General features: G+C 43.0%; 1 protein-coding gene across 4 annotated transcripts in view; it reads right to left on the bottom strand.

Moving 5' to 3' along the window:
* The window catches only part of LOC124553721 (protein brambleberry-like), a 200722-nt gene extending 176869 nt beyond the window's left edge, over positions 1 to 23853 (bottom strand). Inside the window, exons 1-2 of one of the 4 annotated variants that reach the window (XM_047127637.1) lie at positions 23725 to 23853; positions 15553 to 15825 (exon numbers count right to left, since the gene is read on the bottom strand). In XM_047127637.1, coding sequence (XP_046983593.1) covers positions 15553 to 15816 — 264 coding nt within the window. In that variant the 5' untranslated portion in view covers positions 15817 to 15825; positions 23725 to 23853. The other 3 variants (XM_047127638.1, XM_047127636.1, XM_047127639.1) reach the window with 3 other exon arrangements.
* Positions 23854 to 25025: the final 1172 nt, after the last annotated feature.

The raw sequence follows: 25025 nt of genomic DNA, 5'->3' as shown, positions 1-25025 counted from the left end.
TGTATAAGGAACATTTTCCTCTGAACCATTAAATCTTTTCCACACGTTTGCTTACCTGATTTCTAAATATTACCTATCACAATATGAAAGTTGTAAGTAAAGTAATTTTTGTGAAAAAGTTCCTTGTGTGATAGCATGTGTTGTGAAAATTTCCAACAATGCCATGATCAAATTTTTTGAGAAAAAAATTTAAAAAAATTGCAGAATGTAGCCCATAACATAATTAACTCATGTGCAAAACTTAGTTCCATTATCTTTCAAACACCAAAAACTGTGTTAGATTATGTAAACATGTCCATTTTCTCCTACGTCCCACCTTAAAGGACTAAACTACAGGGTCATCAGTCCCTCCATTTCGTAAGAGAAACAGGTAAAAAAGCAAAAAAAAAAAGTGGGGACCTGGCTGCTCCGACTATATAAGCAAGCCAAAGAGTTTAAAAAACGGGTGACAGTAGTTGCATCATCACAAAAGGAAAAAAACAAAATTGAGAGAACGCAGGAAACATTGCGCACAAGAGGATCTAAAGGCACAACCAAGGTGAGGTGGGAAGAAAGTACTGTGGTCACATTGAGCCCCCCCCTCCCCCCCAACATTGAAAGTTGGTGAGTATTATGTGGTGTAAAAATCCACTTTCTCTCAGAAAATTCAACACTTTGGCAGTGGCTGTCTTGCCATCCACAAGTATCTGGGGTAGTGAGGTAGGCAAGCTCTAGAGCATCCCACAGATCAGTCAGCAGGGCGCACTCAACAAGAATATGCACTGTCGTCAGTGGACTACCACAGCTGCAGTTAGGAGGATCCTCCCGACGCAGAAGGAACTTGTGTGTGAATCTCACAAGGCCAATGCATACTTGGCACAATACAATGGCATCTTTCTGAAAGACTCAGAAAGATGTATGCCGTATCTCAGTTGACCTCTTGATTACCCTTAATTTACAGGGTGTGGTTCAAAAGTTTCAAGACTCAACTTCGAACTAGAAATTTGTTGGACATTTAAGTACAGTGGACTAAAATTCTTCAAAATATGATCCTTCAGCATCAACACAGCACTGCAAGCGCATCTTCCACTGTTTGTAGCCCTTCTGGAAGGCCTCAGGTATCGTGCTGTCCATGGATCTCGTCGAAGCCTGCCGGATGGTGTCGACGGAGTTGAATCGCTTTCCTTTTAGCCCTGTCTTGATTCAGGGGAAAAAGAAAAAGTCACTCGGAGCCAAGTCGGGACTGTAGGGTGGCTGCAGCAGTGTCGTCATGTTGAACTTGACCAAAACTTTGGCGGCAGTGCGCGACACGTGAGCGGGCGCGTTGCCGTGGTGGAGAATCCAATCGCTCTCGATCGCCATGCGGACGCGGCTAGCTCGGCCCCTCAGGCGGCGAAGCCCTCCAGCGTAAAAGTCACCTGTGACAGTCTGTCCACAAGCAACAAACTCCTTGTGAATCACTCCTTTACCATAAAAAAAAGAAGAAAAAAAGAACCAAGCAGCATGCACTTCACACATGACTTGCTCATGCGAGTTTTCTTGGGCTTCGGCGAGGAAGCAGTGTGCCATTCTGAGCTTCGACTCTTCAACTCGTGATTGTACTTGTACACCCAGGTCTCATCACCAGTAACCACTTTCTCCAGAAGATTTGGATCAACATTCAACCGTTAGAGCATTTCCTGGCAAACAGTCATGCGCCGTTTCTTCTGATGCATCGAACAAAACTACCACACTCTGACTGGGTCCTAGTTCATTGGCAATTAATCTAGTACTAAGATGACAGTCACTGTTTAAAAGTTCCCGCACTCTCTCCACATTTTGATCCGTTCGGCTTGATGATGGTCTCCCACAGTGGTCGTCGTCTTCAACATTCCTGCAGCAATGCTTGAAACATTTGTGCCACGTGAAAACCATTGCACGGGACATCTCTTTTCCTTAAAGGCCTCTCGAATCATACCGAGAGTCTCCGTGGCAGTTTTGTTCAGTCGCACACAAAACTTAATCGCATAACGCTGCTCCATTTTCGCCTCTACCACTTTTCGACCGAGGTCAGTGACACGTACTCGCGCTGCAAGCGATACGCACTCTCCAGGGTTCCGGAGGCAACTGCCGCAACGTCAGTTCGTTCCCCGAGACCCCCCACTACTTCCCCCACCCGGTGGAACCGGTCTGCGTGCGCTCCACTACTCGGAAATGAATCACGCTTGAAACTTCTGAATGACACCTTGTATTTTGGGTCATAGTAGTCTGACATTCCAATTCGCAAAGCCTCAAAACATTGTGTCAGACTTGTAATTTTGGGCACGGTATTCCAATGTCAAGTTGATCTCTTGTAGTTGTGTCTTTAGCTAGACGGTCAACAAGTTCATTTTCTGGAATGCCTATGTAGGTCACCGTCTTTCCAGAGCTGCAGAGGTCAAACAGTAGGTCCTGGACGTTGACGACAAAAAGGTTTTTAGGGTAGCACAGGGATATGTCTTTTAAGCAACTCAGAGATTCGCTAAAGATCAGAACGTTCGCCGTAGCAAGGGATTTGATGTACCACAGTCTGACACGTGCCAACCAACTCTGCAGTGTATACATAGCACGGCACTCGGCAGAGTGTCCCCTCGCACGTGCGAAAGTGTAACAGACCCCGTCGGTGGCCTTCAATCTGTCTGTGTAGCTGCATACTGGATTAGAATAATTGTAGAGGATCGAATGAAACAGGTATTTGAGAAGGATAGGAAAAGTATTCTTCTCGGTTCCTCAAAAGAGATCCATTTGTACGACAGGACAGGGTAGAGACCACAGGTGGTGTCGAGAGGGAGCCCTCGGAAGACAGACTAACATAGGCTGTTGGAGGTCCTTCAGCAGAGAATCGAGTCAGATCCCAGCTGGTCTACCCAGTTTTGGGCGGTGCACAGTCTGAACTGTTGATTGTGGAACAGAGGTGAGTGACGTGTGAGTAGGCATCTGCCCAATTGTGACTGTGTAATTAGCCAGAAGCTGCTGTTGTCTAACCTGCACTGGTGGGGCACGCTTCTGCCAGGGAAACTGTCAAAAGGCTCGTACGGAAGGCCTCTGTTGCCAACTGCACACCACTGTGCTGAACAGGGTCCAGCAAGCTCAGTATGGACAGTGTCGCTGACAAGCAGGCGATACATTCGTAGTCCAAGCGAGATAGAAACAGTGTTCTGTAAAAGCTCAGAAGAACTGTGCAGTCCCGCGCCACGAGGAGTTACTGAGAAAACGGAGATCATTCAGCTTCTTTAGTCAAGTTGCCTCGAGCTGGTGGCCACGTGACAGTCAAGTTAGCTTGTTGTCAAACAAAATAGCCAAGAATCGAAAAGCTTCAATGACGTCAAGTAACTGGTCATTAAGATAAATTCTTAGGTACAGGTGCACATCCTGAGTCGGCTAAACTGTACAACTCGTGATTTTGCAGGAGGTAACTGACAGCCACGATTCAAAGCCCAGTCATGTACTCTCCAGACAAAGCCTGAAGTTGGCGATCAGCAGTGCGCAGTGATGCAGAGGCACAGTACTGGCAAATATCATCCACGTACAGTGACAGAGACTGTGGGGGGCACTGCATTTACAATGCCGTCGATGGCAACAGCGAACGGCATTAGGCTAAGGCCCGATCCCTGACGTACTCCAGTTTCCTGTACGTATTGCTCGTAACAGTTGAACCTATAGAGACCTAAAAATGTCAGAGACTTAGGAAATTTTGGATAAAAGTAGTTAAATTGCCACGGAAACCCAATTCGTGTAATGTAGAGGGGACATTATGTCGCCAGGTTATATCGTATTCCTTCTGCAAATCTAAAAACACAGCAATCAGTGCTGGCAATGTGTAAAGCATTGCACATTGCAAATTCCAGACGAACCAGGTGATCTGTGGTGGACCGGAAAGCCCAAAAGTCACTTTGGAATAGTGATGCCCTTCGACTTCAAGGCACCACCAAAGATGGCTATACACCATTAGTTTGAATAGCATACACAGCCTATTCATCATAGGGATCAGCCAGCAGTTAGTCAAAATTTGTGGATCCTTTCCTGGTTTTAGGATAGGAATAATGGTACCTTCCTGTCACTGAGAGGGAAATTCTCTTTCCCTCCAAATGCGATTAAAAAGTCTGAGGATATGTTTCGTGCTATCACCACAAACATGTTTGAGCATTTGATTGAGGATCTTGTAGGGTCCAGGAGGAATATCTCGACACACTGCCATAGCACTGTGAAGCTCCCATTCACTAAAAAGGGTGTTTATGATACGGAGCCGTGTGCACGGACGGGTAGTGGACGGCATTCGGCAAGGTGAAGATGATAATTACTGCAAGCGGACACTCCAGCGAAGTGTGCCGCAAAAAAGTCAGCAAGTACCATAGGAACAGTGCATATGTTACCACCGAACAGGATGCCAGGAACTGCCACGAGTGGTGGATGGTCACAAAGGCAGCGGTGTTTAGTCCACACTTTGGACGATGGAGGATGGGATCGCACAGCTCGGGTACATGTTGCTCCCAACACTCCTGCTTCCTTTTCTTTATTGAAGATCATGCTTTCACCAGGTGTCTCTTGCATGCTATTAAATTATCTATAGAGGGATGGCAATAGTGCCGTTTAAGCACCCGGCGGCATTCACTGATAGCTGTGGCTACATCTTCAGACCACCCTGGCACCAGCGGTTGACGGGATGAGCCGAGGAGTCGGGGATCGTTGCTGCTGCAGTTTTAATAACAGTATCCTATACCACTTTGTTGATATCCGTTGCACAATTGGTTGCAAAAGAGGCTCTAGAGAAGAAAGCCTGGTAATCAGTTTTCCAGAGCAACCAACATGGAGCATATTCCAGATGTTTGTAAGTGGGGAGGGAGAGAGAGAGAGAGAGAGAGAGAGAGAGAGAGAGAGAGAGAGAGAGAGAGAGAGAGAGAGAGGGGGGGGGGGGGTGATAGGAAAATGGTCACTGTCACAAAGATCGCCTTGGAAATGTCACTGAATCAGGGATAATACACTCAGGCTGCAAACTGAGAGATCAATACTTTAGTATGTTCCGTGGGCCACACTGAAGTGTGTTGCAACTCCAGTGACGAGTAGGCAGACATCCAATTCTGTGAGGAGGGGTTCCAGTACTAGGCCTCTACGAGACACTGTCGCCACCCCACAGAGGATTATGGGCATTTATAGTCCGTGAGACGAGTGATTGGTACTGACAGTTCCGGCGGGCAGACGGCGCTGTTGCCTAACGTGGCTCACAGCACGCGGCGTCCTGTCTGCTACACGCATTCTCTAGCAGCAGAAATAAAAGCGAGACAAAATACAAGTCGTATTGGTACGCGTGAATTTATTTAAAGTTGATGCTTGAAATATATTAACTCGAAAACTGATAAGAGCTATTTAGTACAAGTGTCTAAGATGCTGAAACATAATAAAGTTATTTGTTAAACTTCACAACTGAAATGAAAACTATTTTCGCAAGTTGTTGAGAATTAGCAGTTTTGGTTTCCATTGTTAAGTATTAGCATTATTAATTTGTTCTACTACAAGCTTCAGAATAATTGGTCAGTGTATTAAGAGTTATAATCTGAAGAAAGTACTCACAATATGATGATCCAGTTGTAGATCGAGAGCAAACTCCCTCCTTACATTCCTGAATACGTTGTAGTTACTGTAATGGAAAAACACCACTCACATCACTGTCAGAATCTGATTTGACATTGTCTTCCTCAGCACTACTCCAACTATCACTGCTCTCTCCCAGATGTATAATTAAATTTTCGATGCATTCTTCCACAACCCCTTCGGTTTTGGCCGCCTCTCTGATGGCACTTGCAGTGCTGTTTACAATTTTAGCCCATGTCTCGCTTGTCACTTTATTGATAGCTGCTGGAAGGAGAGTTTCCACTTCAGAGATGGTGAATTTTTTATTGTTTGCAGCAATGTAATTTTTTATCTGCGCCCACACTCCTTCAATTGCATTGAAGTGACAGTGGTACGGAGGAAGCCGAACGATTTCATGCCCGTGCCTTTTAGCAATCTCGGTAATTACATATGTTGGAAATTGGGGTTTCTTTTGTGCCACAATTTCGAGCAGTTCCGCCTTCCTTAAATCTTCTCTGAAATCTACTTTTTGCCGTTTCAACCACTGAATGATGTCTTTTTTTGTTGCCAAGGTTGGTGCCTTATCGTGAACAACAGAATGATAAGGTGCATTGTCCATAACAATCACTGATGGATTTGTCATATGCGATGTCTCGAACCATTCTTGAAATACTACACTGTTCATTTCTTCGTGGTAATCTCCCGTCTTTTTTGACCGAAACATTTTCAAGCAGTTTGGCACAAAACCTTTCGATGTTCCTGCATGTAAGACAATAATACGCCCTCCTTTGCCAACAGGCACTGCCATTGTCCCCTCGGGTGTTCCATCATTCCAGCCTCTACGTAAAGAATGGCTGGCATTGACCCAAGTTTCATCTACCCACTTTCATCTAACCACTTTCGAATTCCACACCCATGATCCTGCGCAGAAATCTGCACCGCCATGCAACTACATCTGTCCTTTCCATTAATATTTTGCGTCCGTTAAACAGTGAATAGCTGAAGCCTATATCTTTCAACACTGTACGCAATTAAAATTTGCTCCATTTAAAAAGATCGTCTTTCTGAAGCGACACCTGTAATTTAGATAGAGTGGGATGTTCCCTTCTCTTATAATAGCTGTATATATGACAAAGAATAGCATCTTTCTGAAAATCGTCCAAAGCTGTCACCTGCTTATTTCTCGGTCGCTTCTTTCCTCGTGTGTGCAGCTTTGTTGTGCCACTCTCGTCACAATCTACACTATACTGTTCTTTCCCTATCTTTACAACAGTGTTCTTACTTATTTTCAATGCTGCTGCAGTTCTCTTCACAACCCGAAGAACAGGAATTAAGGGCCCACCTTTGTCCTTTTCTTTCTCAAAGTAATCCCTCACAGAGCACACGAATTCACGGGCCTGGGCGTGTGGCACACTTTTCTTCCTCCGTTTCACTTCTTGTGTTGGGCTGGTACTACCCGCCGCACTAGACATTGTTTACAATGAAACATAAACAAAGAAACACTAAAAACAACAAAAACGAAATAAACTGTGAATTCAACTTCAGACGAACGACGAACGACCGCATCGCCTGCACGCGAGACACTGGTAAGTTTCATAAGCGCGCGCGACCGGGTTTCAGAGCGGCAACGTGGCCCTTGCTACCCGCTCAAAGTCAGGCCGTCATTGGCTGCCTGCCTGCGGTCGCCAGGCAACGGAAAGACGCTACCAAGCTGTCAATACCAAAGAGTCGTCTCCCAGACTATAAGTCCCCAATAAGAGGAAAGCGGCAGGTAGCTGTTCCACTGACTGTAACAGCTCATGGTAATGGAAAGGTCCATTTGGGCTGGATAAACATTACATGTTGTCATCTGAACTGGCAGGCATGCAATAAAGGCCAAGGCCTCTAGTGCAATGGTAAGGAGCACCTGCTCAGTGAAAATAACAGAGCATACGAGGGTACAGGCCCCACCAGACACTCTCTCGACATTAACGTGACTGGTACAGCAGCGTTTGTAGTTTTTCAGAGCAGGGAGGTATGTTGCTGTAAACTGTATTTTATAAAGTGCTAAGCCAATTACAGAGTACAGCCATTTAAATGACAGTTTGGTCAGATGGAGATAGCAACCATTACAGTTCCACTGAAGGAGTGCTCGAGTAAGGTGTGAGAAAACGGCGAATAGAGAAGATGAGTGTGATTACTTGACTACCGGCGTGCAGCCCACCTGATTGTAAGATCCACTGTCAGTGTGCGTAGGTTCAGCCTTTGCAGCGGTGCGGAGCAGAACATCCAAGCCGGTGTGCTGCTGGCGCCAGTCTCCATCGATTCCGATCGTTGTGAGTCGATTTTCGATGCCCGATTGTCTTCTTCGCATCTTTGGCGGATGGCTATTTAACTGCCATGCGTGCACTCTGCAGAGGCTTGCGTTCGGGTATCAACTGTGTGAGGGGCAGTGAAGTGTGGCGCTGGTGCGTGGCCGAGTCGGTACGACGAGAGAGCGTGGGCAGCTGTTGTGGCATGTTTCGCCGTTTGAATGCAGATCCACTGCCGATGGTGACCTGGATTTCCTGGAGATTTGGAGGACAGATTTCCTTCGCATCTGTTATGTGTTACTCAAGGTGAATGAACTGGAGGCATCGAACTGTTCCTTGGTGGGCTGTGTTCATGTTAATTGAACACATGAGCGCACTGAAAACTAGCTTGGCTGTTTCAGTTATTTGTCACCGTACTAGTCTGGACGCCTGATATGTTGATGGTATTTAAGTGAGTGCTAGCTACGCACAACAAATAGACATGAAGCCGTGTTTAATGCATAGCTAGAGGTCATGCCAAATAATATGTAAGTCTGTGCCTGCTGTTCATGAGCGGGCCAAAATAATTTTACTATTTCCTGTTCCTATGTTATTATTTTATTTCTTGTTCTAGAGAATTGGCTACTCAAATTTTAAAAGCCGTAGGTTAGTCCTGCTGTGGTTCATTGGTGCAGTGTATAATCAAAGATTTATTATAACCAGTTGGGCAGATATGTTTGTCTATCTGATGCGCCAGAATGTTGTCTGCCGCTGACGTGTTTATGTTTCAGATAACCGGCAGTGGTCGATGCGAGCAGACTCCGATCGAGGTATCGCAGTGAAAGAGAGAAATTTAAGGACCTGGAGCGGTGTCTATGGTCACGTTGTTAATGTCCTGCAATTCCATCTTTCAGGTAGAGCGTTGTGGTTTTCCGGAAGCTTAATTGTAGCTCAAAGTTGAGTATAATTGCACTACCTTCTCATCTGTGAATCTCCTGTTTCTGGTAGAGCCTTTCGCTCTGCTCGCGCCCGTCACTAATTTTCAGGGTAAAAATTGAAATCCACTCCATGTCAAGACTATTTAATATGCTATTATTATATTTTGGCCATTAAATGTATGTGAACCTCATACCTGTCAGTAATACTAAAGAGTAGCTTACTCGAGTGCATTAATCTGATAATACCTTTAATTTGTTACAATTGCTTAAAATCAGATCATGGAAGCATGGGTTACGTGAAAGACAGTTCCTATCCAAGTCATGAAGCATTCAGTTATGTCAGTAAATTTAATTAATGCTGGTTTTACGAACATTGTCCTAATTAGTGAAAATTCTGGAAGATCTGTGTCTATGTTTGTAATAAAGAAGTGTACGGCAACTACAAAGCGGTTATGTGTTTAATTTCGATGTGTCGAAAGGAGGATTACATCGCATCCGAAGTCCCAGAAAGTAGTTTATCTTCCTGCTTATCCTTTTTATCCTTGTGAGTCTTCTATTCCTGTGAAGATTTCCCCATTTTATCTTGTGGGAGTGAAGAGAACAGTACTTTTCTTCGGCCCGCAGACTGTGGCTGCAGGTCCTCGTCTTGAGAGGGAGCCACCTCGAGAGGTGCCCTCATCACTCACGACACCAAAGGACGACTGGGCATCTCTGGCCGCGCCGATGGTGTGGGAACCACCGGTGCTACAGAGGTTGGGGGCACGGAAGCTGACATCCCCTCCCCAAACTGTGAGACAGGCTCTGGAATGCTACCACGGCCACGAAGTTTCGTGCAAGACCTCGTCGCGAGGTGTGGACTGTGACAACAGTCGCAAAACTGGAGACCGTATAAGTCGGATGAACCCTTTCAAACTTTTTCTTTGCCTCTCGATAAGACAGACGGTCAAGTGTTTTATACCCTCGAATTTCCTTCCCCCTACTTAAACACTAAGCTTTGTGGTGAGCGAGGAGGGTCCTCTTTCGGACAGTTGACACACTGAGGGGGTTAGTCACGGTTGCCCTCGAGGGATGCCTGTCCACACGCCAGACAGACAGACACATTAGAACAGCGGGACAACGGGTGTCCGAACCTCCGGTACTTGAAACATCTCATCAGAGGAGGAAAAAAAGGCCTGAAATAACACCTTCCAACCATGACCTTAACCTCCTCAGGCAAAATGTTACCATCACAGGCCAGGATAAAAGCTCCTTATGTCCACTCAATTATCTTTGGGTCCCTTCCGGATGTGGCGAACAAAATGAACTCCACATCACGCCAGGTTAGTATGCAGCTCTTCATCAGTTTGTAGACTCTGATTCTGATGGAAAATAAGACCTCGAATTCTACTGAGCTTGCTACGAGGAGAAAGGTGACTGTATATCTCCTATCTTTACACAGACCTGAGAGGCCCGTGATCAGTCGCCCAGTGACGCTTTGATCAGCGAAGATCCATTTCTCGTCTGTTCTATTGCTGCAACCTCCCGAAATTGATCTTCAATACTTTCAACGAAAAACAATGGCTTCGTCGTAGCGAAAGTTCCACCGTCAGTTAAGCAACAAACCAAGAACTTAGCAAACTGTCCACTTCCATTTCTCCTTACCTGGCTCTCCACCTGGAGGCACGGTCAAAGATGAAAATGTTATAGGATTGTAAACCCGTGCATTAAAACCACTGTTCCTGACCGCTGAGATAGCCACGCTGGCACGGTCACCGTTAAGTTCAATCTGTTTCATTGCGGACGATCTGCCCCCGTCTCACTCACTCTGACTGGAGGCTCTCTCGTGGGCGCCACCCGGCCGAGGCAAACGGCACCTGGCACAGTAGCCATTGCCCCGAGTGCCAGTGCCCCGGCGTGGGCAGGGACCTGCTCCTCGGCTGACACGGGGGAGGCTACAGCTCGGGAGTCTGCCGTGCCATCCCTGTGACCTAGAGGCTACGTGACAACCCCACCACGAAGGACTGGCTACCGTGCTGGATTGCGGGTGCAGAAGCAAATCCACTTAGATTTGCTGCTGTAAAAGACGAGAGCACACAGTGAGAATTAACGCACCACTGTGAGGCATCCTTCCCAAATGGACCGCACTACTGTAAAACTTGGAAAGTGGAGGTCAAGCACAAAATGGTAACCAGAATTTAAAAAGCCAAAAAAGGTGAGGGGAAGAAGCATAAAAAAAAGTCAAAATTTTCAGAAGTCCAAAGTATAGTCAAAATACCAATGTAAAAACGTAACCAAATAAAAACAGTCCTATTAGTCGCCTCTTACGACAGGCAAGGAAGGGCCGCAAGTCTATTCTAGTCCCTAATACTGCACGGGGGATTATTTCAGATGAAGAACTTGCTGTTGAAAAGAAAAGTAGTTCATGGATAATGGATAAATTTAAACACATTTTTTGCCTATACTTACATTAAAATAACTTTGTGACTGACTTCTCAGAGTGTTAATTTGTAGGGCCAGCCAACAACAGTTCTGTCTCAAACATCAGGTGTGTTGTTCAGTCACTTGTTTTGTCTCATTCTGTATTCTGTGGGTACGTGCAGGCTCGTCACATGTGGCTGTCTACACACTGATGTAATTAAACCTAATGCACTTTATGAACTTCAAATACTGGTCATTTCTGTCATTTCATTTGTAAGACAATAAACCCATACAAAACTATTTATATGTAAACATCATTTTTTGCTAGCTGCTGCTTACATTTAATGTGAATAAAGACATAACTGTAAATATTATGAAGTTATTTACAATATTTCCACACAATTGTTAACTTCATTTAAAGAATACGTACATGTCAATTTAAATTCTGCTTTTGCCACTGTTTTAAGTAATTAGATCCCTTAGCTACAAGTATGACCTCTCCGTCCTACCTCACTTGACAGCAAGTGTGTTGTAAGAAAGAGTTTTGTGGGGTGAATTGAAAAGGCACGCCACGTTTTGTGCAGATGTAGCGAACAGTTGGAATTTTTTAGCTCGTGTGAGCAGATGAAAATCATATTAATGCAGAAGCTGCATAAATAGTGTGACTCAGTTATCCAAGTATTTTTAAAATACAGAAACAAAAGGAATGAACTATTATTGTTTCATACTTAAAGTCACCAAAAAAACCACTGAAATCCTGGAAAGTTTCAGATTTTATTTGTATAGTAATTTCGATACAATTGTATCGTGAAACAGAGATCAAAGTCAGCTTAAAAACAAGCCAAGTATATGATTAAGACACTTAAATGTCGACATGGGCACTTAAAAAATTCCACGAAATTGACCAATATCAGAGCTTTAATGTGTCAGTGGCATGTTGTTACGAAGGTGGCAATTCTGTCCTCCATCACTGAAGCCTGTTCTTCACAAGTTTTTTATTCAGGGTGTAGCACCTCACCTGTCAATAGCCAGTCCTAAATATCCACCTGTTGCCAACAGAAACCACATATCATTATACGACTCGAGTACACCAGCGTCAGGGAACAGAGAGTGCCACAAATGGGATCTGCACACTGCCCTCAGATACGAGTTTCGATATCACACTGCTGAACTCAACACGTGGAAAAACCACAGGAGCTTCAAGCAGTCGTCTTCGCCTTACTCTCATCATGGGGTTCAGTTATTTACATTCCAAACTCTGCACTAATGGGAAAACGAGCACATAATCAGGCCTAACAGCAGAAAAAAAGGTGGCAATTCTACATGACAAAAACACTTCTTGGTAGCTACCTTTCGTGCAAGCAGATTATGTGACGATCAGATGTTAAATCAGCCTGGACACAAACTTCCAGAGGTTTCATATCTGTGCCCGACAACAATTCTGCTAACAATGAAAGTCTACTGGCCTATTTCTGCATAATACATTACAATTAACTTTAAATGCGAACATTTTAGGTTAGGCTTTACCATGACTGTTATTGACATTAAATGAAACAACAAGTTTACTGCTACCGGTCGCTGTTTATCTCCACGGTGGGTTTCAAAGTTTTAAACCTCCATCAGGTGAATTTACATTTGTTAGGGTGACATTTGTGTCTGTGTGTTGTGTTACGATTTTTGGAGGAACTTGTGGCACTGTCTCCAGTGGCCACAGGTTCCTTTCAAGGCATATTTGTTTGTTTTGACATCAAGATCAATCGTCTCTGAAGATTCGAGGAAGACATCAGAGAGGATGACGTCGAAATTGGAATGTGTACTTCCTGTCTCCGCCAGTGGTTTATTCTTCGCCTTCAACTTCGATTTTTCTGTCCGAGGAGGCTTCGCTGCCACAACCCTGGAAGTGATAGTGGCTGTGTCGGACAGCGGACAAGACTGGATCTTTGAAGTGGCAGGGAGTTCCGTGTCAGCAACAAGGGTCTTTTCTGAAGTTCTGTGAGAAGGGGAGGGGCAGGCTTTGAAGTGACTGCAGCAGCACAAGTGCATTGAGAAACGCAGGTACTAGTGCTGATACTAGCAACCTCTGTCTGTGCAGTCACATCATTTTTCGGGAATGGCTGTTTGAGAATGGAGGCAAAGGAGGCAGCGAATGTGGGTGGCTACGTGAACTCTAATATCTTTTTGGCTTTGCCATACGAGATGCACTTTGTTGTTTTTATCTCCTCGATCTTACATTCTTCGAGGAAGACACTGCAGTCCCTCACTCCTGATAGGCAGGACAATCCCCAGAGCAGTTGAGAAATTTGGAGGAAATGAACGATGAACTCCTTCACGGGCAGCTTTACCGTATTTGCCACACGTGGCTTCTGCCTTATAACAAAGAGCAGTGCGCCCAAAATGATGACACTTAAAATAGCACATTGGGTTGGGGAAATAAGGCTGCACACTTAGGCAAAGGAAACCTGCCTTGACATGCTCTAGAAGTTTGGTGCTGTTAAACGAAAATATAAAAAAGTCAGATTTGAAAAGATCGCCACCCACACTTCTCGTGACATTTTGCATGTCGACAATGCCTTCCGAGGACCACTCAGCTTTCAGTTCTTCTCGGGGAATGTCAACTAGATACCTTCGTGCCACAACATCTTTGCTGTAGTTCAAGGTGTTGTGCCGTTCAATTGCAATTGCATACTCCCTGAAGCATTGAGTTTTCTGGAGGTTCTTCACTTGTTTGGAATTATCGACATTTTGAGCAACAGCATTCCATTTTACAAGCACTTGACAGGTTTTACGGTTAAAGCTATGCCCTCTAAATCTTTTTTGAATGTAGAACGGTGAAACTTTATCGAAGCTACCCTCTTTCTGCTCAACTATTATAAATACCCATTCTGACAAGCAGCAAGCCTTCTGTTACTATTAGCTGGAGGACTGGGTGCCTGAGCCCTCTTGTTTGATCGTGTGTCAGTACCTTCCAGTAGCCCACCCCTTCCACTGGGAGGAGGAAGAGAAAATTTCAAATTATCCATCTCGGTCCCACAAGCAGCTACTGAAATAAAAGTCCACCCCGAGAGAGAGCCCACAACTGAGGTGTGGCAGGTTTCCCAGAGGTTGCCCACTAACGACTGTTCAACCTCAACAGCCACGCATCTCATCAGCGTGTATTACACCTCGAGACTGAGGTGTTTTTTTTACAGAGGCTTTAACCATCCTCGCAATCCGGCCCGTAAAGCCAAGATCCCCGTTCCCTGTGACACACAACATTCCACCATCGCGTCTGTCGGTGGCCACTAAAGCCTGCCCAGAACTTACAGCAACAAAGAACTGGCGGCGCTTATCAGTGTGTAGCTTAAGAACCCTTGGCCCACCTAGCTCATACCCACAAAATGAATACCGAGTCCCCGAGTGTGCACATCCTGCAGAGGTCTGCATTACAAAAACTTGTTATTCAGGTTTTTGACAGGTGGTCACATTACTGTGACTGGAGAGTGTAGTAATGATGAGTCTGTAAAATACGTTTTGTTATCTGCTTCCCGCTCCATGTTTAATTTGTGTACAGAGTGATATCTCGTGGCAACATATGGTTGGCTAAAGAGAAGGCGGCATCTGGTGGAAAAAACACTAAAGTGAACTCCAGAAAGCAATGAAGCTTGGTCGAAATCAATACATTACAAATTAAAGTGTATCCCCCCCCCCCCCCCCCCCAAACTTTTCTGTCTGTATGTGAAGGCTAAGCACAGGAACTATTACAGGGATTTTGATATGGGTTTCACTAATGGATAAACTAATTCACAAGGAAGGTTTGTGTACATAATTTAGAAATATTTTGGGAAAATTGGCTGGATTATGACGATGTTTGTCAATTAAATCATCTCTGCTGACAACCTTCCTGGAAAGTAGTTCTTAGATTGTTTACATTATACTGGAATTTGGGGTCAATATATGGTTACCTAACAATGCTCTCTGAATTTTAATCATAGTTCCACACAGTGGCCCTTAAGCACAATTACTGCTGCACTAGACAGGTCATCTGGCCATAGGAACTTACCGTGAGCTGTGTGAAGCCAGGGTGAATCACCATTGACAACTAAATTTAATCTAGCAAGTTAGAAAGAAAGCTGCTACTCGGCACGAAATCATCATAGCCAACACCCGATCCACCTGTAATGCCCTTATTTTTACAAACATCTACAACACAAAGGTGAATTCGGAAATGCTGCATTAGACGGTAAACAAACTACCAGAAAGTATTGTGGAGCATGTGAGTTACACCGACTCAGTGTCAACAGTGAGCAGAGGGAACCCCGCTACGTAACTTTCACTTAACTGTCTTGCGTCCCTCTGTCACACTCGCACAGACAGTACTGATGAGGCCGTCAGCCCTTACACACCTTGTGCTGACACGCGTCCAGGTCAGAGACGCGCCCCTCGTAGCGCTGCACGGCGTCGATGAACTTGTCCTCGACACTCTTCGTCTCGAAGTGGACCTCGGGCACGTCGACTCCCGATGCCGAGGCCAGCCGGGCAGAACCGCTTCCGTCAGCCTCACCGCCTCCCCCGGCCCAGGACGGGAGTAGCCACCCCAGGATGGACGCGCCACCACATTCTGGGGCTGCCAACGTTAGCCACAGCAGGAAGAGGAGTCTGGCGGACATCCCAGAGCCCTGCAACATGCGCCATAGCTGTGACAGTAGCAGCAAGCCAAGTGATGCTGCCCAACATGTTAAATCACATTACGGGGCAAGGCACAGACCCCAACGTTTCCTGGATACCTCTTATCTGTTAAGAAGTTTCACAACAGTGCAAACTTGCTACAGGGTAGAATATTCAAGATGGATTACAGCACTAGGTCTCTCAGTGAGACTTTAAAAACTAGAATCTTTCTTCCTTCCTGCCTTCAAGACAACATTCACCATTGTAATCCCCGTATCTAATCCAGCCTCAAGTGATGCTGTTCTGTCGTGGGTTTCACACACATTTTCGTGTGGCTAATAGGAGAATCTATGGCGAATAATATTGTAGAACAGAACAGTACAACTCCAATTATCCAAACTCCAACTATTTGGATCACTTCGAGGAGAAAGAAATTTGTACTCTACGACTTAACCTGTTTGTTTTGTCCATTAGTTATTACAGTATACAGTACACTATATGTTACTTTATCATTCTAAAAAAAATAAATAGTGAATGTATTACAAGACAAAATCTTCCAGTGAACAATGAACACAGCACGCACATTATTGTGTCTGTGGTGCCTGTCATTCAATGCAGCATACATAAGCCTGTGTCGTGTCTTAACATATACAATGATTTGTTGCTACACGTTCATTTTCTGTATATTTTATTTTGTTTTGTGTGTTTTGTTTTTCTTATTATTTTTTTTAATTGTGTTGTGGTTTATTGTGCAGGATATGTCTTCTAATAGGAAACACACTGTCTTATCGTCGGCAGCCTAAATAAAAGTCATTAAACAATTAGACAAAGGCACGAGTGAAAAGCAGTTAACTAAGATGTTTCGTGTGGGAACAACAATTTCAGACAAAAAAGGCCTCAATTTTAAACTTCATATCTGTCCTCGAGAATGTACATGGGAGTTCATCGAGACAAGCAAGGAAAACAGCAGAAAACAAAGAGGTTGAAAAGGCCATATTCAAGCAGTTTTCATCAAGCAAAACTTGTAACCTAGAAAATCCATAGTTTGTCTTCTTTTAAACCAAGAAATGGATGGCCGCGGAATTTCAGGATGGGGCATAATATTTGTGAGCTGAATTTAAGTGGTGAAAAATTATCAACAGACCCAAGAACCGCAGAAAACGTTTAAAAATTGAAACTCGAAGCAGAATCTTATGACAATGAATGTCAATGTGACATAGATGAGACAAGTGTTATTTGGAATGCTTTGCCTGAAATAAGTTTAGCTTGTAAAATGCTCCTAGCCATAAAGTTTGTAAAGATCATGTTATCACACTCAACTATGCTAACTCTATGGGATACCACAAAATACCCCTTTTGTCAAGAGGAAAATCTTGAAGCCTCAGGCCTTCAAAAATGTTACAAAAATGAATGAAAGGCCTGGATAACTGCTGCTTTCTTTTGCAAATAGTATGTTTCAATTTGCATACCTAAAATAAAAAAAAATCTATAAAGCCACAGGAAACAAAAACAGTAAGGCGATGTTAATTCTGTCTAATGCACCCACCTACCCCAAAGAGGGCCTTCTCAGTAGAGAAGAAGGGTATTTCAAAAGACTCATTCTGCCGCCAAACTTAATGAGTTTGTCGGCAGCCAGCAGACTGATCAGTTATCGAAACTATGAAGCGGCACTACAGAATACAACAGTTGAGGGAGCTGATCAGCAAAAACTGAATTTAAAAGACTGCCTCACACAAGGGAAGAAGCACGAAATCTGGTGAAGACAACCACATGAAAAAGAGCTTGGAATAAATTTAAAGACATTTCAACCAAAGATGAGGTACAGAAAGACAAAGAGGAAAGAAGAAGTGTGTAAAGGAAGAGGAAGAAAAAGAAGCAGCAGAGGATAAAATGTCACTGGAGGACATAAGAAAGATCCTTCTGAAAACCCCTTAACATCCGATTGCAGTGCAGAGAATACACAGGCGAGTGGCTTTCTTGTGATTATTTAGACCCTGCATTCCAAATTCTCAGTCGCGATGAAATCATTCAAAGTGTGAGAAAAGAAACTGATAGTCAGGAGGATAACATTGTCACTGAACCAGATGGAGAATGTCAGCTGGTGAGGGATTTGTGTGACTCGACACTGTGCTGACACGGATGGAGCGGCATCCTGAGTGTGACCACATACAGCTTCTCACCGTCAAGCACAAAAACAACTGAAGACAGCAAAATAACTGACTCTGATCGATATGTTCAACATATGTTCAAGAAATGACACTGTATGTAAGTACCGCACTGCCCAAAATCTAATCAACATTGCTTTGTAGTCATTAAATTGATATTACAGTAGTATGTATACACAAGTATAACTAAAAAAGAGGGAGAAAAGACCTCTTTCATGATTTACCCAATATCGCAGATGGGGTCTGGTCCCAAGTCGTCAAGATAATCGGAGTTTTACTGTATTCCAACATCTGTCTACCTCGGTTTTTGCTCTCTACAGCTTCCTCTACTACCACAGGACTTATTTTGTGATGCCTTACCACACATCATACCAGCCTGTTTCATCTAGTCAGTGTTTTTCTCACTTTCCTGCCCTCACTAGCTTTGCAGAGACCCTAGTTTCTTACCTTACAGCCATTCTTAATTTTCAGCAGCCTTGTACACCCACCTCACACACATCAATTTTCTTCTTTTCCAAGTTTCCTACCATCCACAACCATCTTCTACACAACACTGTGCTCCAGACATGCATTCTCAGAAGCTTTTACTTCAGATAACAAAGGCCCAAGTAGATTAACCATTTGTACAATAGTATTTCTGATTTAGTGTTAGAGAAGATATTTGGTGACCTGTGACTATGATATAACTAGAAACTGAGCTGCATTTTCTTAACGTAAATGTCTCAAGAGTCACGTAATACCTGGAAAACAATTTATAATGAATAAATTAGGGTTTATAACAAAACACTCTGAAATGTAAATGCACAACATTATTACTAAAAGCACTAGTTTAAAGTCCGATGACTGTATCTACATAATTGTGTTAAGAATTAGACCCATAATTAGAAACAAGAGTCACTACCAACCTCGGTAGTTTGAAACACACAAGATAGCAAAGGGCAGCAATTTTGAAATACTAGAAGATGGAAAAAAAATTTGTTCAAAAAGTCAGAACACCTCCTGAAAGACAGAAGAATACAAGCACCAGGAAGTACCATCTTCCTCAAAAAGAAACGCAAATACCTCTGGTGGCACAATAAATGTGATTAACAAACCCCGAAAAGGTGAAGAGCATGTAACATACGAAAGCAAATACTAACGACAAGAATCAAAGGGCGAACAAGAAGATAATTCGATACGAGTCATCGGCTTGGGCCACTGACATACACTAGTGTTAATGGCTGCTATTATGTCACATTCCGTGTATACATTCACAGTTTTGTTGTTAGTTGGTAAAGTCAATGGACACGAAAACAAAAAAGAATTGGTTGTGGTGACACATTAACTGTAGCTTAGCCTGAGGTACAGGTCAGGTTGGAAGGCAACAGTCTGATCGCGTGTTTGCTGACCCAACAAATTTGGAGCTACAGAAACCTGGTTGTGCTGACAGACTGATCTGTAGCTCAGCCCATTTGGAGGGGGGAAAAAAAGTCAATAACATCACATTACAGTTCCTATGTTGTTTATGGTAATTGTTGCATGTCTCCCTTGTTACTGGCCACAGCCAGGAAAGCAACATCAAAAAGTCTTAAGAGAGTCAGACTACAACATCTGAAAGGTAATCACTCCACAGAGAATTCTGCAAATCTTGAGTATCAGTAGACGTCAATAGAACTAGAGTTTAAACAAATCGACATTAGGGGTTTCCACAGAGCATTCAAAACCAGTTTTAGGAAATATAAAACACCAACCTTGTAAGGTTGCCAAAAATGTTTGAAACTGCACAAACAACATTGAAAATTGAAAAACGCTTACAAAATATTTCAAACCTCAATGTAACTCCAACAAATGACATGCAAATTTCAGTTTTGACAATACAACATCGAGTGAACCAGACTAAGTCACCATCATCTGAAGACATATAGTGCAGAATTATGAAAGAACTCTCGTAACAATATGATAGCGTGCCAAACAAAATTAATTCAAGAAACTTGGGAAACAAACATCCTCCCAACTAGAGGAGCAGCTGCAATAATACATACCCAACACAAAAGGGGGATAAAACAGATCCCAACAATTAGAGAGGAACATCCCTCTTGCCCCTGACTTACCTTAATGTGACCAGCACCTAAGTTCGACATCAGCCTGCAACAACCACTCTCAGATGGCAGGTGGCAATACCAGCAGTAGAGGGTGTATAAAACATGCCGGATAGGTAGAGAGGGGAGAATGCACAAAACAGTGCAGTCATTGTCATAATACAGAAACAGAGTAATTTACCTGATGTCCAAAAGGGCACAATCACTGACTTTTGGGCCATGGGTGAAAGCATTTCTGAAACATCTAAGTTTGTAAACAGGATGTTGAATCAAACACCTTTGAGCCATCTAGTTTCCAAACATATTTTATTCAGCTACCTGTTTCGGCAATTTACTAACGCCATTTTCAGGCCCCTGATCGGCGTTTAGGAAGGTTCCACCTCGGTTCTGGTCAGAACAGAGGCCAGCATTCGAATACTGGTATCTGTAGATTTCTGCTCGCTATAGCGATCATTTCGATCGTCATCTGCTGACTCGGCCGAAAGGTATTTGATTCGATATCCTGAATCGAACAGCCGAGTCCTGCAACCACCTCTGAATAGATGGACAAACAGACAAGTTTGTAAACTGTTTGCGTGTCACCGTAATTAAAGTACACTGTACGTGACAAAATGGTGTTATCTAAAACAGCACCAGGGCAACTGTAGTACACCACATACTGTAAATGACAGGGGTGAATAACAGCGGTAGAGATGTGTACAGGCAAATAGACACGCAACTCTCGAGTAAATGACCGCCCAGACGAACCGAGGGGTTACCGACAATGTCTACTCGTCGACCGTTCAGTGAACGTCGCAGCATACGGGCCTCCACAAGCAGGTGTCTGGTTCGTAGACCTGTGATGACTGCTACTGAATGGTGATGAAGACTGGGCCAACACCACAACTGGGGTTCACTGAGCAGCAAGAGGTGGCCTTTTCAGATGAATCACATTTTATGCTCTATCTGGCATATGGCCGTTGGCACGTATGAAATGAAATGTCAAAGTAAATACCCTGCAACAATCATCAGCAGGGTCCATGCCAGGGTGGATTCCCTGAGTGATCTCGTTGTTCTGGAAGGTACAATGCATCAAGCAAAAGTATGCATCTATTCTTGTGAACCATGTTCACCCCTACATACAGTTTGTTTTCCCTCGGCTCGGTAGCACGTACCAGCAGGACAACACATGTCACACAGCTTGCAGTGAAAATGCACGTTTCAAAGAGCACCAGGATGAGAGTATAAGTTTACCGTACTCCCCTGTCCACCAGACTCCTCGGATTTAGAGCCAATTTAGAATCTGTGGGGGAACCTCAATCGGGCTATTTTCACTGTGTATCCTCAACTGAGATACCTAGCGTAACACGCCACAGCACTGGAGTTGGCGTGACTCCATATCCGTGTTGGTACCTTCCAGAACCTCACTGACACTCTTTGTGCACATCTCACAGTGGCCTGCACAGCAAAAGTTGGTTATTCAGGCTTTCTACACGTGGTCACAGTAATGTGGTTCGACTGTGCGCAAGATCCCCTGGCGAAGGCACTTTTAAGCGGAGCTGAAACAATACTTGAGCCACAGTTAGGGGAGTATCGAGGAAGATCCAGGAAGAGCAGAGCATGTGTAGATGAAGCTATAAATTTAAAACCCATTTTAGAAATTAGGAAAATGAAAAGCTTGAAATATGTGACACCAAAAGCAATTTTAATAACAGAAAATTGGAAGACAAACAATGGAATAACAACAATATGGAAAGGATACACTACTAATCACTGCACACAGGAGCCGTCGAGTCAGACAGGCACAACCAGTAGGCCCTGTCTTCCCCATTGTGCTGCATGCGACTCAACGCCTCCTCTATGTGGTCAGTAGCAATTTCTATCCTTTCCATATTATTATTACAAGATGAAAAATAGAATTTATGGCAGAACTGATGGAAAATTTTGAAATGAAACCAGGTGGCTTGCTGCCATTTATTTTTAACTGTACATCAGATAAACTGGTTAGAGAATGGAGGACAGCCATAGATACTGAAGGTGTACAACTAGGAAGAAAGCCAAACAGGAGCACTTTAGACTGTCAGCAATTTGCACATGACATGACATCAATTACCGACTGATTTGAAAGTTCACAAGAATAAATCACAGAACTACACTGTAAAGCAGCAAAAGTAGAATTACAAATGGCATTTGAAGAAACACACAACACTACTTCTAAAGTAGACTGTTATAAATATCTAGGAGAGCCAATATTAAACAGCACAGAGGTAAAAACAGCAATAAACACTAATGTGTTCATAAAATGGAAAGGGCCTTTCAAATAACAAGAAATACACATTCCAAAAAAAAATCTTTATACTGGAACAAGAAACTGAAGCAGTAGTCAGACCAGGAATACTATATGCAGTGGAAATTCTTTAAACTGACTACAAAGGGATGGACTGAAACATTAGAGAACATAAAAAAGAATCCCAAGGAAACACAAACCCAAAAGCAGCAGTGAATCATAATACAGATTAAGATCTAACACAAAACTATATCTGAAAGTTGAAAACTGATTTAATGAGAAAAAGGAGATTAAAATTCTTTGGATACGCAGTATGAATAATAACAGAATAAAAACAAATCTTTGACTTACTAAACAATTACAAATCCAAAATCACATGGCCGAGAGGATAATTAAAGGGCAGTTAAAGTGTTGGTCCTTTGAAGAGAGATCAAACATGTGGAAGTCAACATAGACACAAAAAGAAACAGAACACTTATTAAAGGAGGAAAAGAATTAGGGCAGGTTTTCAAAACAAGAAAATATCATAAACTGTAGAGAGTGGACACAAGAAGAAATGAAATAACATTCTTGAAGAACGAAAGAAGTATGGTTGGAACTAAACGGCACAACAATATACATATATGTTCCAGGATAGGTGAGTAAGAATCATCATTTTACAGAATTAAATGCTAGTTAAATGTTTGAATTATTTACCAATATCTGAATAGCTTTAGTATTCATAACATCTTGTTTACAAACACACAGCGTAGTGTAGCCTAGCAGACATACGAAAAACAAACAACCGGAGACTTACTTTTGTTGCAATTATTTTAAGCACACTGGCCACAATTCTGGTAACACCAAACAAAATGTTGTTGCTTGTTAGTTCAGACACAGACTGTAAAGTTGAAAACTTTCTACTTCCCACTCAAGCCAAGAGGCTAAGCGTCATAATTTTCGGGCCCACTTTCGGTCAATGACTTATTGACATGTCATATAAACACGTTTCTTTACTTTGCCTACTACACAAAATGAAGTTCAAAATTTATAATCAATAATATTCAAATATATTCAAACACGCATGACAAACGTTAGTGCTGAAGGAACGACAATGAAATCAAATAGCAGAGAAAATCTTTTAACTCTATAACGAAAATTTGAAATTACTTCAGTTTCTTTCATCTCAATTCTGCATTAAATCTTATGGTATAGTGACCACTGCATACTTTTGTGACGAGTTAAGTAGCAACAAATTTTCAAATCAAGGCCCACTGTTTAACGCTAACTTCGTCATTCCGTCGTGGTTTCGACCAATGTTTTAACGTAAACAGCTCACGTTCACAGCATGTAAAGTACATTATGTATTAAACAAGTACCCATAATTCTTCCTTATTTATAGAAATTCTAGTTGCACATCACCTTGAAAACACTCTCACTTAAGAACGCGCGGGCAATCGGCAATTTTAAAAATAAGAAACACAATCTATTTTTGGTGATACGTGTTGCACAACCGACAAACTTATAGGACGTCTGCAGCGACTACAACACTATGACACGTACTGTTTTGACACTTACTGGTAAATAATCACCTACCTACACATATATCACGTTAACAAGATAACCACAAACAGCTGTAAAGCGAAAATATCAGCCGGTGCTTCCTCAGCATTCAGCAAGTTTGAACTCGCCGTTCTCCGTGCCCTTTCAACTGTTATTCTCGTTTGGTATTTCGCCGATAGAGTACGGCGGGGCGCACGAATTTTTAAATGCGGAATGTGGATGTGGTAACTTAGGCAGAATATTCGAAAATTGTATGCCTTTGGCTCAGTCGGCTTAGCAACGATATTTACACATATTAATAGGAGCATCTAATATTTGTGTGTTGTGGAAGTTACACCGTTTACCTTTGTGCAGGGCTAATTTAAATCAGCAAATGCAACTATTCCTTACGTTACATGCTGTACAATACCACATAAAATATCTACATCTACCTTTATACTCTGTGAACCACTGCGAAGTGCATGGATGAGGGCACGTATCACGGTATTAGTTGTTAGGGCCTCTTTCCGTTTCATTCACGCATAAAGTGGGGGAAAATTATAGTTTCAATGGCTCTGTGCGCGCTGCAATTAATACTGCCGTGAAAATTCTTCATAAAAGCCGGTGCTGATAGGTTTGCCATCCGTCCCTATATCGAGACCGACAAGATCCAATTTTGTCCCGATTTTGCAAAATATTGTTAAGAGCTTGCTCAAGTACTGTTGTAACGCCGTCTGTTAGTGCATTAGGGCCTACTATGTGATTGGATGACGCTATCTGAAACATCAGATTCAGTGTCGATTCAAAACACTATTATATACCTGACTAAAAATGGTGTGAAGATTTCAGGCAACAATTGTTTCTAGGAATATATGTAGCTGAAGAGCTTTTTCGAAACTAAGTGTGACTCAGAAGAAAGAGAGTCTAAAAACTTCGTGGAAAGTAGATGCATTTACGTTCTTAAGGAAACCGAAAAACCTGGATGAAAATGCCAATCGCTATAATCATGCAAGTACTTGTTTTCTATTTCCGCACACTTCCCCTGTGGAAAGAGTATTTTCGCTGGTGTCGGCTCAGTAGACTGATGATAGAAACCGTCTGCTGCCAGGAACTTTGGAAACAATATTACAGCTCCAGTTTAAGCTGACTTGCATGGTGTTTTATAAATACATAAAAGGGAA

This window comes from Schistocerca americana, chromosome 11 (genome assembly GCF_021461395.2).
Source record: "Schistocerca americana isolate TAMUIC-IGC-003095 chromosome 11, iqSchAmer2.1, whole genome shotgun sequence".
NCBI lineage: Eukaryota > Metazoa > Arthropoda > Insecta > Orthoptera > Acrididae > Schistocerca > Schistocerca americana.
The sequence above is the reverse complement of the archived record's forward strand: the minus strand, read 5'-3'. Positions and strand labels throughout refer to the sequence as shown.